Here is an 18338-nt window from a genome sequence, read left to right as displayed (position 1 = left end):
TAGAACAGATTAAAAATTCAAGCAATGTTTTTAGAAACATCTATTAAATGCTGCTTAATCCTGTTAATGAATTGCCTTGCAAAATAATAGACAGAATGAATGTTTAAAATCCTAGACTAAAAAGTACACAGACCTCACACCGTGCAATTATCCACAACCAGCAATTTTAATCTGGATTTTGAATACCATGCAATACCATGAATTTATCATGCAATCCCAGTTCTGATTGTAGATTTAGTGTTTATTTTCTAAACATTAACTAGATTTGCATGGTGGTGTCTTAGGCTGCCATTGTACTACAGATTGCCACCTCAGGCTGGAATCTGTAAATTGTGATGGACAGCCAGCAGACCTGAGTTACACTGTTGGCTGCACGATGCTTTGGGTTTTACTGGGCTAGGTGAGAGCTTGCATGTTTGAATGTTTACATGGAAATTGTTACAAGAAATTTGGTGGATATATACTTTCTGATAAATTAGGATCATAAGCAAATTTATACAGTCCCTAGGAGGTCTAATGGGTTATCACGGCTCCATTAAAATATGGTATGTATCAGGCTGTAGTTAAATTACATGTGAAACGATCTATTAGTGGTACTCTCAGTGTTTGTTGTACAATGCTAGGGAGTCAGATGACCCTAAGTTATATTGCAACTTTGGTGTCTCATGGACCTTCACATTGATTTAAAGTGATAGAATAACAGCATCCTCTATCATTAGAATATAATATATTCACTGGATAATGGTCATTGTAGACTGTCAGTCCAGCACCTTTCCTTGCAGTTTGTGTTTTCTCCCATATGCATGTTAATTAATATATTAGGAAGCAAGAGTCACTTAACTCATTTTGACTGTTTCAGATAGGACTGCAGAGAAGTGCATGTGCTGTCTCAGTTCATCTGTAAGGGGTTATGCAAACTTAACTTTGTTTTCTTTGTTCCTAGGCCAATAATGATTAATACCACTGGACCTTCTAAGCCAAAATATTTTCATCACATAGTAAAAGAGCCAGATGATACAACCCATGTAAATATGAACCTTTTCATAGTTTTAATTCTTTTTTTTAAGATGATGTGAACTTGGAACTAATTTTAAAAATATTTTTTTTCTTCATAGGTACCTGTGCATGGACCCAATGGTGTGAAGCAGTGTGTCAGAACCTTAGATGACATTGTTATTTGTGACATCACAGACACACCAACAGAAAAAACTGAAGAGGATGAAGTATCTACATTTGCTGTTAATGAGTATGAATTCAATTCCTAATTGGTTTGACAAGTCTTGTGTACTTTAATTGCCAAATTACAGCACTCCACAGTTATAGAAATAAGTTCTGAATTGGAAATGTCATCGTACTACAATTTTGTTAGTAGAATATTGCCTTACGGAAAAACAGCTGCTATTGGTATCCCATTCTCCGATTACTTTGTACCATTGTCTAACTGTAGTACGTTGAGGTGTTCTTGTTTTCAATAGACTACCTTTGTAATGTTCAGTTCCTAATAATTACTTATATCTATTATTTTGGGATTTTATGCAATGAACTTGTCTGTGGATTCAGAACAAGTCCTATAAGTGGATCTGTCTCCTATGATCCAGCTGTATTTTTATCAATAATGGGGCCACATTTTGCTGCAAAAATAATGGTGAGGCTAACAGCACTCACGGTTATTTATGTGCAAATCGAACAGTAACTTCCAGCGATCCGCACATGGCACAGTTAAACGCAGAAATCGGTAAGTTGCTGCCCAAGATACCCTGCTCCTCCAAAAGCTGCGCGAAAACAGCATCTCGCCAGCTGACTCACTGTTCAAATAAATTGAACAGCATGAAGTTCCTGCACTGACGATGTAGATATGGACTAAACTCACCAGAAAAAGTTAGGGCTTGTCCATTCCAGTGTAAGCACTCTTTTAATGGTGTGGTTAGTCTTAATTACTGTCAGACAACCTCTCTGGCCCTGAAAATTAATCTTTACAAGTATGGAGTCTCATTTCCATCAGCTTTTAGTTATTGTTAGGCATTTTTTTAAAAATTACATTAAAAATGTTTTTCTTACTTTTTCTTTGTCTCTTTTATCTCTCTCAATTCAATATTTCTTTCCCTCTTTATTTTGCTTAATGTACCTGATTTGCCATTGAATTCACTATTCTAACTTACACTTTCTGATTCTGACTGCTGTTATTAACGATTCTTCAATCTGATTGGTTAAGGAGACACACAGTTGCTTGCCCTGTTCACACAGGTCCCAGATACCCTGTAGAGGGCGCCGCGCTGAATGGATCTATAACTTAGAGTAACTTGCCATGCAAAAGCTCATGGAAAGTCTATGGGCAAGTGCAAGTCTAACGAACAGTTGGTGCCATTTCGCTGCTCAGAGGAAAATCCAGCCCAATAGGTCTTTTGTAGAGTTGATGATTGATTACCAGCTTAATGTAATCAAAGTGTTAGCATGGCTTGGTTGGTAGCACTTTTGTCTCTGAATCAGAAGGCTGTGGGTTCATGCCTTCACCAGACACAAGTCTGAAGGTCGCAAATTCAAGATCCACTCTAGGATTGAGCACAATCTAGGCTGACAATTCTGTGCAGTACTGCTATTCCAATTTTCTTTGGTAATTAGGTGCCACTGCATGCATTAGTGAGATGTGTTGATGTTGGTCTGCAGTGGGCACAGAGCATCCCTTGTACTGCTGAAATTCCCTTCAGTGATCCTCTTACAAAAATTCAAATGGGGGAAACTCAGTGGTGCTAGTAATGGTATGTGGGATACAACAACGTACAGAAAGGTTCAACAGAACCCAAGAACCACTGGGAACAACAGCATTATGGGAGATTCACTAATTGGCATTTAAATTGATTAATTGTCATTATTGGATTAGTTCCCCGTTGTTTAAAAATTGAGTTCTTGTAAGATTATGGATACTGTCCTATAGCTCTATTCATGGAAGAAGAGATTTGCTATTAATTTAAAATTTTCCTATTTTGTTCATAGTTTTAGTATATATTTTTTCATGCCGTCTGTAAGAAAAATACACAGCTTAAAGAAATGTTCTGAGTTCCTGTATCATCTGTTAAATTCAATATTTTGTGTATTTTTAGTGATCTGTCCAGAGTCGAAGAACAGGACAATTCTTTGTGTGAAGAGGATGCTAATGCTAAAAACCGGGAACAACTTTCATCACCTGAAATAATGGATGTATGCAGCACTGACCATGTTATGAACACTATGATGAACGACAATGTTGAAACAACAAATACTGAATCATCAATCAGTTCTGAAGACCCTATCTCCATGATGGACTCCATTTTGAATGAGAGTGCAGTTATTTCACAGAATATAAACCTTCTTGGCAAGTGAGTAAATATGAGGAATGTTGTGATGTGTCATTTTGATATATTATGAGTTCTCCTGGTATACTGGCCAACCAACATCATTGAAAAGAAATTACCCAGTCATTCATTCATTTACTATATATAAGAACTTGCTATGTGCACATTGGCTGTTGTATTTGCCTGCTTAAGTGATTGCATTAATCCACTAGTTGTAAAGTGCTTTGAGACATCCTAAGTTGGTATGTAAATGCAAGTTTGTTCTTCCTGTGCGTTGTAGTATTGTAGAACCAGCATACACTATCATATTTGGGACTCTGGATGAAGTCTAAAAGTATGGAGTTGGGACCCAGTACAGAGCTGGGCCAATGTCCTCGCAGGGAGGTTCGCTAGTGCTGTAGTGGGGGGTTTAAACTAATTTGGCAGGGGATGGGCACCAGGATGTAGCAATGGAAAGGAGAAACAAGGGACACAAAGGATCGGGGCAGAAATACAACACTAAAGCAAGTAATAGTACAGTATTAGGAGGGATCAGGCTAAGAGAGTATAAGAAAGTCTAAGACTGGTTTGCAGTGCATGTGTGTAAACGCACGAAACGTGTTAAACAGGGTTGGTAAGCTGCGGGCGTAAATAGCCACATGGGAATATGATGTCATGGCGATAACGGAGACCTAGCTCAAAAAAGGACAGGATTGGTATTAAATATTCCTGGATACAAGGTGTTCAGGAAAGATAGGAAAGGAAAGAAAGGAGGGGGGGGGTGGGTGGCAGTATTGATTAAGGAGAATATTGCAGTACTGGAGAGAGAGGATGTCCTGCAGGGGTCAAGAACAAAATCTATTTGGTTAGAGTTAAGAAATAAGAGAGGTGCCGTTTCACTACTGGGTGTATTCTATAGGACTGCAGCGGTTCAAGAAGGCGGCTCACCACCACCTTCTCGAGGGCAATTAGGGATGGGCAATAAATGCTGGCCTCGCCAGCGACGCCCACATCCCGTGAACGAATAAAAAAAAAACCAAGTAGTGGGAAGGATATAGAGAAGCAAATTTGCAGGAAAATTAGAGAGCTGCTAAAGCTATAGAGTAGTGATAACTGGGGACTTCAACTATCCTAATATAGATTGGGATAACAATAATAATATAAGGGGCACAGAGGGGGAGGAATTTTTGAAATGTGTTCAGGATAACTTTCTTAACCAGTACGTTTCCGGCCCAACGAGGAAAGAGGCATCGCTGGACTTGGTTCTAGGGAATGAGGTGGGCTAGGTGCAGCAAGTGTCAGTGGGAGAGCATTTAGGGAGCAGCAATCATAGTATCATAAGGTTTAGAATAGCTATGGAAAAGGACACGGACCACTTTAAAGGAAAAATACTCTATTGGACGAGGGCCAATTTCAAAGGGATAAGAACAGATCTGGCCTGGGTAAATTGGAATCAAAGATTGACAGGCAAAACTGTAACTGAGGATATGGTTCGGGTACACTCTAGGCATATTCCAACAAGGCACAAAAGTAGGGCAACTAAAGCCGGAGCTCCCTGGATGACAAAAGAGATAGTGAGTAAGATGAAACGGAAAAAAGGGGCGTATGACAGATGTCAGGTTGATAGCACAAGTGAGAACCAGGCAGAATATAGAAAGTTCAGAGGGGAAGTGAAAAAGGAAATAAGAGGGGCAAAGAGAGAGTATGAGAATGGACTGGCGGCCAACATAAAAGGGAATCCAAAAGTCTTCTACAGGCATGTAAACAGTAAACGGGTAGCAAGAGGAGGGGTAGGGCCGATTAGAGACCATAAAGGAGATCTACTCATGGAGGCAGAGGGGATGGCTGAGGTATTAAATGAGTACTTTGCATCTGCCTTTACCACAGTCTCAGTAAAGGAAGATATAGTTGAGATACTGGATGGGCTAAAAATTGATAAAGAAGAGGCACTTGAAAGGATAGCTGTACTTAAAGTAGATAAGTCACCTGGTCCGGATGGGATGCATCCTAGATTACTGAGGGAAGTAAGGGTGGAAATCGCGGAGGTACTGGCCATAATCTTCCAAACGTCCGTAGATATGGGGGTGGTGCCAGAGGACTGGAGAATTGCAAATGTTACCCCTTGTTCAAAAAAGGGTGTAAGGATATACCCAGCAAGTATAGGCCAGTCAGTTTAACCTCAGTGGTGGGGAAACTTTTAGAAACGATAATCCGGGACAGAATTACGTCACTTGGGCAAGGGTAAATTGATTAGGGAAAGCCAGCACGGATTTGTTAAAGGCAAATCTTGTTTAACTAACCTGATAGAGTTTTTTGATGAGGTAACAGAGAGGGTCGATGAGGGCAATGCAGTTGATGTGGTGTATATGGACTTTCAAAAGACATTTGATAAAGTGCTGCACGTTCATCTTATCAAGACTGTGGCCCATGGAATAAAGGGGGCAGTAGCAACATGGATACAGAATTGGATAAGGAACAGGAAACAGAGAGTAGTGGTGAACAGTTGTTTTTCGGACTGGAGGAGGTGTACAGTGGTGTTCCCCAGGAGTTGGTACTGAGACCACTGCTTTTCTTGATATATATTAATGACTTGGACTTGGGTGTACAGGGCACAATGTCAAAATTTGCATATGACACAAAACTTGGAAGGGTAGTAAACAATGAGGAGGATAGTGGTAGACTTCAAGAGGATATAGACAGGCTGGTGGCATGGGGGGACACGTGGCAGATGAAATTTAACGCAGAAAAATGCGAAGTGATACATTTCGGTAGTAAGAACGAGGAGAGGCAATATAAACTAGAGGGCACAACTCTAAAAGGGGTACAGGAGCAGAGCGATCTGGAGGTATATGTGCACAAATCGTTGAAGGTGGCATGGCAGTTTGAGAAAGTAGTTAAAAAGCATATGGGATCCTGGGCTTAATAAATAGAGGCAGAATACAGAAGTATGGAAGTCATGATGAACTTTTATAAAACACTGGTTCGGCCACAGCACTGGAGCATTGTGTCCAGTTCTGGACACAGCACTTCAGGAAAGATGTGAAGGCCTTAGAAAGGGTGCAGAAGAGATTTACTAGAATAATTCCAGGGATGAGAGACTTTGGTTACATGGATAGTCTGGAGAAGCTGGGGTTGTTCTCCTTGGAACAGAGATGGTTGCAAGGAGATTTAATAGAAGTATTCAGAATCATGAAGGGTCTAGACAGAGTAGTTAGAGAGAAACTGTTCCCATTGGTGGGAGAGTCAAGGACCAGAGGACATAGATTTATGGTGATTGATAAAAGAACCAAAGGTGACATGAGGAAAAACCTTTTTACACAGCGAATGGTTAGGATCTGGGATGCACTGCCCGAGGGGATGGTGGAGGCATATTCAATCATGGCCTTCAAAAGGGAACTGGATAAGTACTTGAAAGGAAAAAAATTGCAGGGCTACGGAGAAAGGGTGGGGGAGTGGGACTAGCTGGATTACGCTTGCATAGAGCTGGCGCAGACGCGATGGGCCGAACGGCCTCCTTCCGTGCTGTAACCTTTCTATGATTCTATGTTCATGTTAAGATCAATGTACAAATGACCACTTGAGGGTTCATTTTATTATTGTGTAATTCATCTTAATGTAAAATCCTAAAGTCCATTTGAATTTGCATCAAGTCTACCCCACAGAAACAGGCCATTCAGCCCAACTGGTCTATGCCGGCATTTATGCACCACACAAACCTCTTCTCTCCCTACTTTAAATAACCCTATCAGCATACCCTTCTATTCCTTTCTCCCTCATGTGCTTATCTAGCTTCCCTTTAAATGTATCTATGCTATTTGCCTCAACTACTCCCTGTGGTAGCGCATTCCACATTCTTGCCACTCTTTGGGTAAAGAAATTTCTGCTGAATTCCCTATTGGACTTATTAGTGACCTCTAGCTTTGGACTCCACCACAAGTGTTAACATTTTCTCTAAATCTACCCTTTCATTATTTTAAAGACCTCTATCAGGTCACCCCTCGGCCTTCTCTTTTCTAGAGAAAAGAGGCCCAGCCTGTTCAGCCTTTCCTGATAGGTATATCCTCTCAGTTTTGGTATCATGCTTGTGAATCTTTTTTGCACCTTCTATAATGTGGAGACGAGAACTGCACAGTACTCCAAGTGTGGTCTAACCAAGGTTCTATACAAGTTTAGCATAATTTCAATGCTATCCCTCTAGAAATGAACCCCAGTGCTTGGTTTGCCTTTTTTATGGCCCTATTAACCTGCGACGCTACTTTTAACTGATTTGTGTATCTGTACCCTGAGATCCCTTTGCTCCTTTACCCCTTTTAGACTTATTATCCAAGCAGTATGTGGCCTCCCTTCCTACCAAAATATACCACCTCACACTTATCTACATTGAAATTAATTTGCCAATTACATGCCCATTTTGCAAGCTTATTAATGTCTTCTTGCATTTTGACACATTCTTCCTTTGTATTGACATAGGTAGATCAGCATCGTGAATTACTTGATGCTGACCTGCACATAACTGACTCTAAATTGCTTCATGAGTGTAGTTTTTCTATAGATGATGCATGCATGTATAAACCCATACTATTTTTTTCTTGTCTTTAATTAAATAGTACGGTGTGACAGTGATTCTGGCTGCAGTTTACATCATATAGCCGGTGATTCAGTCCTTGCTTGAAAACTGCCAGGAACTTCAATCAGTACCAGATTAACTTATTAATTAGTATTAAACAATCTCTGGTCTTGCAGGATAGAACTGATGGACTATTTGGATAGTATTGACTGTAGTTTAGAAGATTTTCAAGCTACGTTATCGGGAAAGCAGTTCAACGTGGATCCAGATGTTCTATCAGATGTAAGTACCCATCATATAGTTAGGTCTTTGATTTATTTGAAAGTCCAAATCCAAATTGGATTCTCACCTTTTGTAGTTGAAGTTGCTATAAGATACATGAGCTAAAACTGCACATTAGATGATTGCATATGTAATAGTATGTTGTTGAATTATGTTTATGGCATTTAACTCAGTCTTTTTGGCTCTTGTTCAAATGTGCTGTCACATTGCCCAGTGGTGTGTATTTAGAAGCTGATGTGCTTCACTTAAAATCCAGAAACATGCTACGAGGAAGAATGGAATTTGCCATATCATATGCTGATAAGGCACTGTAATCTTGTTTCATAAAACCATTGCTGTGCTGATAACCAGTTTCATATCAAACTTATTTGCTAACTTCTTACAGTGGGTCACTTTGTTTTCTTGTTGCTTATTGGATCTTACTCAGAAATCCAATTCTTCCCACATTTAGTGACTTTCCAAAACTATTTTTCCTTCCTCTGTCCTAAAACTAACTTAAAGCAAATGCCTTTTAAGACAAGCTTCTGAGAAGTGTTACACATCTGAGCGACTGCTTTACCTGAATTAATCAGTAAGCAAAGGGACTGGATGGCACAGTGGGCTTGCCCATTAGCTGTGGGGTGGGGTTGGGCCAGAGGAATGCAGTTCATCTGGGACCAAGAAAGAAGAGTGACATAGGATGACATGCATGATTATTAGTGGCATGCATCAAGCCGTTCGAGTTTATAAGATGAGTTGTAGCTTCTGTGCAACCTACACATGCTATACCAAACTCAGTTTTTGCTGGATCACATGCTTATGATAAACTCTTATGCATGATGTCATTGGAGGCTCATTCACTTTCATGGCACAATTGTGATGGGCCAGCAGTTGGAGAAATAAAGACAACACTGGAAGACCCAACAGGTTAAATGTTCATATATCCCAATATTCACAGCTCTGATTCCCTAATTCTACTACTGTAGCATCCAGTTGAATTTTGAACCTTTCTCATGCCTTTTGTTTTTACTGCCCTGCCTGAAAAATTGTTGGAAACTATTATCACAGGTTTGAATAAAGAAGTTTTTCCTAAACTGTTATTAGTTTGTCACTAATTTTAAATTAATGTCCCCTCTCCCTATTCTTCTAGTTTGCTTTGAAATAATATTCTGTGTTCACCCTCTCTACACTAATACTTTATATATACCTTAGTGAGGTACTTTTAAGATTGTATAGCTTGAGCTTCTCCAATCTATCCCCTTAACTTTGGATCAGTCTTTTTGCTTTTCTGTATGTTTTTTTGTGATTTGACCAGAACTTAAATTTGCAGTTGTTTTGTGAGCCTTTACCAAAACCTCTAGATACTTGTACAGTATGTTCTGGCTATATATTCCAGCATTCTGTATGAGTTTTAGAAATTGCTTTGCCACATTCCATACATATTTACAGAGATGGGTCTGTCACCTCCAGGTGCCTTTTCAAAACTTCCCTTTGCTATCTAATTTCCATTGAATATTCACAAGATAGATGCAGATGAGGAAAGTTATATTTCTCATTCTAGCCCACCCATCCAGAAAGACCCTACAAATTTCTTTCTCCCCGGCCCTTGTCCTGCACTCAGTTGTTTAATAATTCCAGGGTTTTCGCCTCCACTACTCTATCTGGAACTCAATTCCACATGTTGATCACTCTGTGTGAAGAACAGCTACCTGACATCAGTCCTAAATATGAAACTTGTTTGTCCAGTTGTCACAGTTTAGTTTGAAGTAATGTTCTTTTATATTTAAGATTACCTCTTCGTCTCTTCTCAAGGATGAAAAACTGAAATTTCTTCAATCTTCCCTCCATAACTTGGTCCTCAGATGCTAGGGATCAGTTTTGTGGCCCTTTGCAGGGTTTTTGTGTCAATGACCATTACCAGAATGGGACATTATATTAAAGGTCTGCTCTGAGCAAAGCCCTGTTCAGCCTATATTCCTCATTACAGTATTATTCCTACACTGTAGGAGTAAAGCTTAACTTAATTGGTTCTTGGGAAGCCACAAGCTTAGTGCATATATAAAAATGTTGTCCTGATAGTCTATTTTGCACGTGCTCTCTGACTGCTGTGTCAGATAATGCTTCAGAACCATAGTGCCAGTTTGCATCTAAAGGCTACATTCATTACTCCTCATGCTGGACTTCTCATTACCAAATTGTTCTCATTAACAGTGTTTTCAATGGTCCTACAAATATAGATTAAAGTAATCAGACTTGAAGAGTGTCAATTTGTTGTGTTCCTATAATCAGCCAGAATGTTGTTTTGATTTTTTTTCCAAATTCTGGGTGTTTGAATGACTCTGCTGACTGGGAACAATGGATCAACTTTCAGGAAAAGATCACTTACAAAGCTGTCCTTATTGGGACAAACATGTGCGCAAAAAAAGTAAAATAAAATAAATACTGTTACACCTGTTTATAGATTTAACAAAAGAGAAAGAAAAAGAATTCAGTTGCATTTTGAAAATATTTTTCTCTTAGCTCCTTCCTGCAAAATAGAAATGCAGGATGTTACTAAAATGCAGGGGAGTGTTGTCAGCTGTGGCTCAGTTGGTAGTACTCTTGTCTTTGATCAGAAGGTTATGGGTTCAGGTTCAAGTCCAACTTACACAAAATCTAGGTTGACACTTCATTGCAATACTGAGGGAGTGCTGCACTGTCAGGTGCTGTCTTTCAGATGAGACATGAAACCAAGGCCCAGTCTACCCTCTCACGTGGACGTAAAAGATCCCATGGCACTATTCGAATAAGAGCAGAAGAGTTTCCCCGGTGTCCCGGCCAATGTTTATTCCTCAAACAACATCACTAAAACAGATTATTTGGTCATCGTCTTATTGCTATTTATGGGACCTTGCTGTGCTCAAATTGGCTGCTGCCTTTCCTACGTTACAGTGACTACACTTGAAAAATATTTCATTGGCTGTAAAGCACTTTGGGGCATCCTGAGGTCATGAAAGACATTATATAAATGCAAGTTCTTTCTTTCTAAATGGAGGTAAGCACCTCCCTACCAGCATTATAGTTTTTTTTCTCTTCTAGTTTTATACAAACAATAGCATTTTTTGAGAAATGAAACATTTGGCCATAGACCTGCTGTAATGTGTACTCTGGGCAAATCTCCATTTAATTAAGATAAATGAAAATGGTGGGTGTAGAGAAAACACTTGCGTTGGTTTATTAAATCATTAATCACATATTTAAGTGGAATTGACTGCATTGTGATTTTATGTAATGTGTTGCGGTTATTGTTTCAGATGTGGAACACTTAATTTTTTATTCATTTCCCATTTTACATAAGCACTAAGAATTTTGTTTCTCAGTTAATTCAAATAGTTTAGTATCTGACTTTTTCAGTTGTTCAACTCCACAGGTACACTAGCACAGATGAGTACACTGGAATTAGATTCCTGCAGTACTGTTGTAAGTTCCCTAAGGTTTTTTTTTCTCTAAAGCGGGTAATGCATATGTAACATTTACAGTACTACTGTTGTGCCTAGTACGTACATCCAAGGCTTGTCCAATAATGGATCAAATGCTCCTCTGACAATTAGTCAGCACTTATCTGGATACAACAGTGATGTTTAGGCTGTGTGCTGTGCCATTGTTAAAATTTAGAAATGTGGCAGTTGATGGTAATTTTGCTATTCCAACATTATGGAACGTATCCAAAAGAATAGATGCAATTAAGGGAATACGTGCCAAATTGTGTACAGTCCACTTGTATGATTAGGATATCAAGTACAGTGCCTAAGACATTGGAGTACAGAGTGATATGATGAGAGCTCATAATCGCCCCTATGCTACAGAGTTTCTGATCTGTTAGATGAACTCAATGTACTTGTCTGTGTGGGAGGGAAAAATTAGAGGGTGAACAATCTTTGGCCTGTGTTTATAGCATCTACTTTCATATCAATATTGGAAAAGGCCTGGAGTAGATAATTTTTTTCCCAGCAGCGTGTGATGTTTTATGTGATCCTGCTATCAAACTTGGTAATTGACATCTTATTCTTAGGATGTTGTTACTTTTTGGATATGGACATTCTAGAAACTATACTGGTGTCCAGACACTGCGTGTATCTCCTGCATTGTCTTTGATGGTACTCCTCGCACAACAAATTCAAGCCATGGTCTAGTTATCTTCAACACTGGGTGGGCAGGGCTGCTTCAGCCAGTGTTCTTTGTCATCTCATTTCAAAGTTAATGTCAGCTGATGATGAAGATTCTTTAATGCATTAGGGATTGTACCCACCAAAGGACCAGAGACTGGTTTTGTTGAGGAGGACCTCATAGAGTTACCCCTTTTCCATGAAGGGAAGGATGATTATTTCAATTAGTTGGATGAGGTAGGAGAATTCTCTCTTTCAAAAAGGACCTTGTTTTTTCATATGTACTGAACCTCTGCCAATAACGTGGCAGAGGTTCAGTACATACTTGAGTCTAACATTTATCATATGTCCCATCTTGAAGTCCAGCTGGCTGCAATCCTGGGCCTTGAGGTGGACCTATCTGCTCGCCAAATATTTTTGTTGGCTTTGCTTATATGGTTATCAGTCGACGACCATGTGGGAGAACTTGCAACTCCCTTAAGGCCTCATCTTCCCCAGAAAGGACATATGAAGCCCTACAGGCTTTAGGTGGGGCTCTAATTACCTACCCACGAATGGATTCCTCAGTTACTTCTTGTGGAAGAATTGAAATTGATATTTTATATGTCAAACACATTCCCGATACGAATGGCCCTCCTACCAGACTCGTAGATTAAAATTTAGTTATAGCACATCTCTTCTTGATGAAGAAAAAAAGTTTTTGATCCAGTGTAAACAACACAGCACAGACAACCACCCAAGAATACCTTAATATGTAATATTTTTTTAAAAGCTGAAGTTAAAAGTATTCACTGATGACTTGGAAGTTACTAAAATCCAGCTGGTATTAAATAACTCTTCACACTGTTGTTATTATTGGTGTTACGGAATATAGCAGTTTCCTTTTTTGGGGAGGGAGAAATGTATGAACCATTTTAAAAGATACTTTCTCCCTGTAGCATACGCCATTCACAAACGAGGATGACATCCATTTCCAGGTTGTAACAGTGCTACTCTGAAAACACCTTTAAGGAAGTAGATGAGAGTGACTTTGCCTCTTCTGATTTCCTTACTTGGTACCTTTGGCTGAAATTGGGAACTAACTGGTTTCTTAAAATACCATGCTGTCCTCATTCTTGGAAATATATTTTAAGATTATTTCTTGCTTTCCCTTGTTCAGTAATGTTAAGTAAACCAATTATAGAATTAAATTTGTTTCTAATCTGGATTTTCGTAGAGCATATGATTTTTTTTAAAAGATGTAGAATTTGGTTTGTGGAAAGTGACTAAGGAAGGCCTGTTACATTAAAAAAAAATTGGCCCCTGCATATTTTTTGTTGGAAACCTTGCCAGTTATAAAAGGTACAATCAAAGTGACTGCATTCTTCTTGACAAATTGTGCTTTTGTACTTATAGATGGGCAAGTATTCATGCTACTTGCGTTCCTATTTAATATCAATTGGTTTCTCGTATAATTTACTAGAATACCATATTGTTTAGCTAAATCAAATCATTCAGGAGTTAATTTTCCGAGTACATTGCAGCAGCAAGGAATCTCGCCTGCCACCAGCATATTGGAAAATATAGCCTGTAGTGTTTTGTTCTCACTTGCGTTTGCTGATGATACAAAGCTATGTGGAAAGTAAGCTGTGAGGAGGACGCAAAGGGATATAGACAGGTTAAGTTAGTGGGCGAGAAGGTGGCAGATGGAGAATAATGCAGGGAAATGTGAAATTATCCACTTTGGAGCAAGAATAGAAAAGCAGAAGATTTTTTAAAAGGTAAGAGACTAAGAAATGTTAGTAGTCAGAGGGATTTGGGTGTCCTTGTACTCAAATCACAGAAACTTAACATGCAGATACAGCAAGCAATTAGGAAGGCAAATGGTATGTTAGCCTTTATGGTAAGGGGGTTGGCGTACAAGAATAAGAAGGTCTTGCTGCAATTTTATATAGGGCTTTGGTGAGACCACATCCAGAGTACTGTGTACAGTTTTGGTCTCCTTACCTAAGGAAGGATATACTTGTCCTTAGAGGAGGTGGAACGAAGGTTCACTAAATTGATTCCTGGGATGAGAGGGTTGACCTGTGAGGAGAGATTGAGTAAAATGGGCCTATATTCTCTGGAGTTTAGATGAGAGGTGATCTAATTGAAATGTATAAGATTCTGAGGGGCAGTTTCCCCTGGCTGGAGAGTCTAGAATTAGGGGTCATAGTCTCAAGTTAAGGGGTTGGCCATTTAGGACCAAGATGAGGAAAAATTTCTTCACTTGGGGGGTTGTGAATCGTTGTTGAGTATATTCAAGACTGAGATCGATGGACATTTGGACACTAAGGGAATCATGGGATATAGGGGTAGAAGATCAGCCATGATCTTATTGAATGGCTCGAGTGGTCGTATGACCTACTCCTGCTCCTATTTCTTATGTTCTTACAAAGCTAGTTGTAGCAGTGTGTGTGTGTGATGCTTGGGTTGTGGAAACCCATTTCCAAAGGAAATATCCTGGAATCTGATTTTTATTCTCTAGACTCAACAATTTCAATGCTCTCCTGACCGGCCTCCCACCTTGCACCCTCCATAAACTTAAGCTTATCCAAAACTCTGCTGCCCGTATCCCAACTCGCACCAAATCCCATTCTCCCATCACCCCATCGCTGACCTACATTTGGTCCTGGTCCGACAATGCCGCGATATTAAAATTCTCACCCTTGTATTCAAATCCCTCCTTGGCCTCGCCCCTATCTCTGTAACTTCCTCCATCCCAACAATCCTTCGACATCTTTGCATTAGGGTTAGGGTCCTCCATTTCTAGCCTCTTGCGCATCCCCGATTTTAATCGCTTCACTATTGGTGCCCGTGCCTTCAGATGCCTTGGCCCTAAGCGCTGGAATTCCCTTCCTAAACCTCTCCACCTCTCTCTCCTCCTTTAAGACGCTCCTTAACACCTACCTCTTTGACCAAGCTTTTGGCCACCTGTTCTAATATTTCCTTATGTGGTTTGGTGTCAAATTTTGTTTGATAACAATCCTATGAAGTGGTTTGGGATGTGTTACTATGTTAAAGGCACTATATAAATGCAAGTTGTTGTAATCTCCTCTCCAACTTGTGTAACCGATGTCTATTTTATAGAATAGCATCCTGATTTCTTGTTACCCTATATTTTACATGGAAGCATCTGTAAGCATTATTTATCTTTGCCCTACTTTATTATTTGATGATATAGTACTGCATATTGACTACCATCTGAATGTCCTTTGTATTATATGGTTTAGTAAAATAATGAAGTTAAGTCAAGAAAGCAGTGCTGAAATTTATTTTCACCTTCAGTAACAATGATCCTAAAAGAATGGGCCTGTTATAGAGCAAACTGACATCCACGGGGACAATATTAATTCTAGTAGCATTAGGGTCACATTTTAAACGTTAAATACAAATTTAAGTCCCTCTCCTGGATAGAATGAAATGTAACTGGAAAGGTGGTGAGTGAGATAAGCTGTGCACTTCTAAAACCCGCTGAACATATCGGCACCACATGTAGTTCACACAGTGATGCCATCATTTAAATTTAATGTGTTCATGTGTGAATTTATTTTTCTAATGCCAGGTATCAGGAGCTAAAGAAAACCATAATGGAACAGAATCTAAAGAGGATGAAAGCAAGTCTTCTGATACTGGTTGGTGGTTATAGGATTTGTTGTATATTAACTGCCATAAGAGTGCAACTGGGAGCAATTGTGATGAGATTAGTGGTGAATTTTCTTGTTCCTCCTCTTCTACTTCACCTGGGTGCTAGACAGACATAGCATGCCTGAACTACACCACACTTGTCCTAACTAAATATGCTGAACTTAGTGGGTCAGGTCATTAGTGTGGCCTTTTTGTACTCTAGCCACAGTCCCATCCCCAGCAGGGCATTTAACCTAGAAACTGGCTGGTATATAGAACCAGCTTCATGCCTAAAAGGCCAGCTACCAGAAGACCTCCAGCCTCCAAGATCCATGAAAAGATTGGAAAAGTAGGATGTGGCTTTTTTAACCTCCCTTGCCTTGCATCTGGACCCCCCTCTCAGATTCCAAGACCAACTTTTTCATCCACCCTTATGTTAGAACTCTTTTCCAGTAATCAAAGATTAGTGTCGTATTTATATAAATGCAACTTGTTCTTTTTCTTTAGCAGTACCCTCCTTGAGGGAGGCACTTGTCTTTGTCATGGTGGCAATGAATACCTAGTGTCACCCTATTGGTCCTAATCAAAATAGTCCTAGGAGCACTGTGCAGTACTTTTAAGAGCATTATACCATGCACAGCCATCTTGAATGGGTACACTTCTTCTCTGACAGAATGCATCATCTTGAGACAACCTTGGGGTTTCTTCTAGTATTGGCAGCACTTGTGCCTGTTCATTTAAAAAAAAGTTTGAATTTTTCTTTTACACTCTAGTTTAATATATCACTTGGTACTTTATACAAAAGTTCTGTGCTGAAAGATTGCTGTCTCTTGTTTTCTGTCCTTCCTCTCCTTTTTTTTAAAAAAAACTTCATTTACCTTGTTTGTAGGTAAGCAACTGATGCAATATAATATGTACCCTGTACTAACTTTCTTGGATGGAAGTGCATCAACTATATTGGAAAAGGAACACACTACTTCAGGCCTTCAGTGTACATATGAAGACAATCATCTACAGAGAAATGAGCTAGAAGGGGAAAATGAGAAAAAAAAAACAAGTCAACTTTTTAAATTAGAACCTCTCACAGAAGAAGAAGCAAGAGAAGAAACACTGTTTTACTTGTGTGAATTGGCTCCTTCAAATACTCTAGATGGTGAAAATTCTTTACTGGACAGTTAGCCAATAAGTTAAAAGGTTCTTATCTGTACATCCATGTACATCTAGCTGATGGTTAACTTAAAACTTGAAACATTTAATTTATATTGTAAGATTGGTTTGTGTATTGTATTATGATTCCTGTTGTAAATATGTTGCATTCAATTTTTTTGCTAATATATGCAAAGTTATTTGTTCCCTGTATTCTAAAAATTCCATCAGAAATGCAGATTTACTTAAGTTTGTCAAGTGACCTTTTGTACTATTGCTCTGACATTATAAGGTATTGATTTTTTTTTTGTTTTGTTGCTGGCATCAGTATGAAATCAAAATCAGTACCTTGCAACTCATGTATTGTGCAAAATGTCATATTTGCCCCAGAACTAGCTTGGGACAATTAAAACCTCTACGCTACATTCCATGACAGAATTGTGTGTACTACCCCCTGTTTTAGATGAGGCTTGGGCAATATTCATTGAAATCTATTATAGCTGATGTAACCGGATTCATGAACATCTTAGCAATCATTTTTAAAATGTAGAAGTACTACTTCTCCCTCTACAAACAAAGAGATTCTATACATTTCTTTAAGATAATTGGTGTCTATAGTTTATTTTTAATGGGGTAAGAAGGATATTAGAATAGGTATAGATTGCTGAAAAAGTGTAAAGTATGACATTCCCTTTTAAGTTGTCCCATGGTCAGGGTGCTGCAATGAGATTTTATTTTGGCTTGTCTATACCAGTCATACCTCTGTATGAAAGAGCTCACTGTTTTTATTCATAGTAAAATGTGATTATTTTGGCCCTTGTGTCCTGCTGTTAACTTTGTTAATGACAACTCTTCCTAGAGTGTCTCTTGGCAGTTCACCAAGGTTGGACCATGTCAACTGCACCCTTGGTCCAGTCTCCTCACTTGCACAAAAATCTTTGTGGGCAGTGCTATTCCAACAGCAAGAACCATGCATCCATCCTGTGCACTGGAGGAAAACTTTAAAAAGCACACCTTTTTAATCATGCAAATAATGGGGAACAAAAGGACTGTAAGAGGAAAGACAAAGTTACATCCACTGAGTACAACATATAATATAAACTGGGAATAAGGTTTTTAGGACAAAGTAATAGGTAAATTTATAATAAAAGCACATGTGGCCAGTGTCTTTAAGCACTAGGTATGTGATGTATTCCTGCAACAGAACCATAGGCTTAAAATACCTGTTAGCAATGCCACAGGAGAGTATAATTTTAAAATGGTTGT

At 39.1% G+C, this 18338-nt stretch overlaps 1 protein-coding gene across 2 annotated transcripts in view; it reads left to right on the top strand.

The window, feature by feature from the left end:
* hsf2 (heat shock transcription factor 2) overlaps positions 1-17885 on the top strand; it is a 33475-nt gene extending 15590 nt beyond the window's left edge. For both annotated transcript variants that reach the window (XM_067984653.1, XM_067984654.1), the window contains exons 7-12: positions 944-1025; positions 1116-1246; positions 3099-3353; positions 8052-8157; positions 15865-15934; positions 16816-17885. In XM_067984653.1, coding sequence (XP_067840754.1) covers positions 944-1025; positions 1116-1246; positions 3099-3353; positions 8052-8157; positions 15865-15934; positions 16816-17105 — 934 coding nt within the window. In that variant the 3' untranslated portion in view covers positions 17106-17885. The remainder of the gene's footprint in view (positions 1-943; positions 1026-1115; positions 1247-3098; positions 3354-8051; positions 8158-15864; positions 15935-16815) is intronic.
* Positions 17886-18338: the final 453 nt, after the last annotated feature.

The sequence above is a fragment of the Heptranchias perlo genome, chromosome 5 (assembly GCF_035084215.1).
Source record: "Heptranchias perlo isolate sHepPer1 chromosome 5, sHepPer1.hap1, whole genome shotgun sequence".
Lineage (NCBI taxonomy): Eukaryota > Metazoa > Chordata > Chondrichthyes > Hexanchiformes > Hexanchidae > Heptranchias > Heptranchias perlo.
Note: the sequence above shows the minus strand (reverse complement) of the source record. Positions and strands in the feature narration are given on the sequence as shown.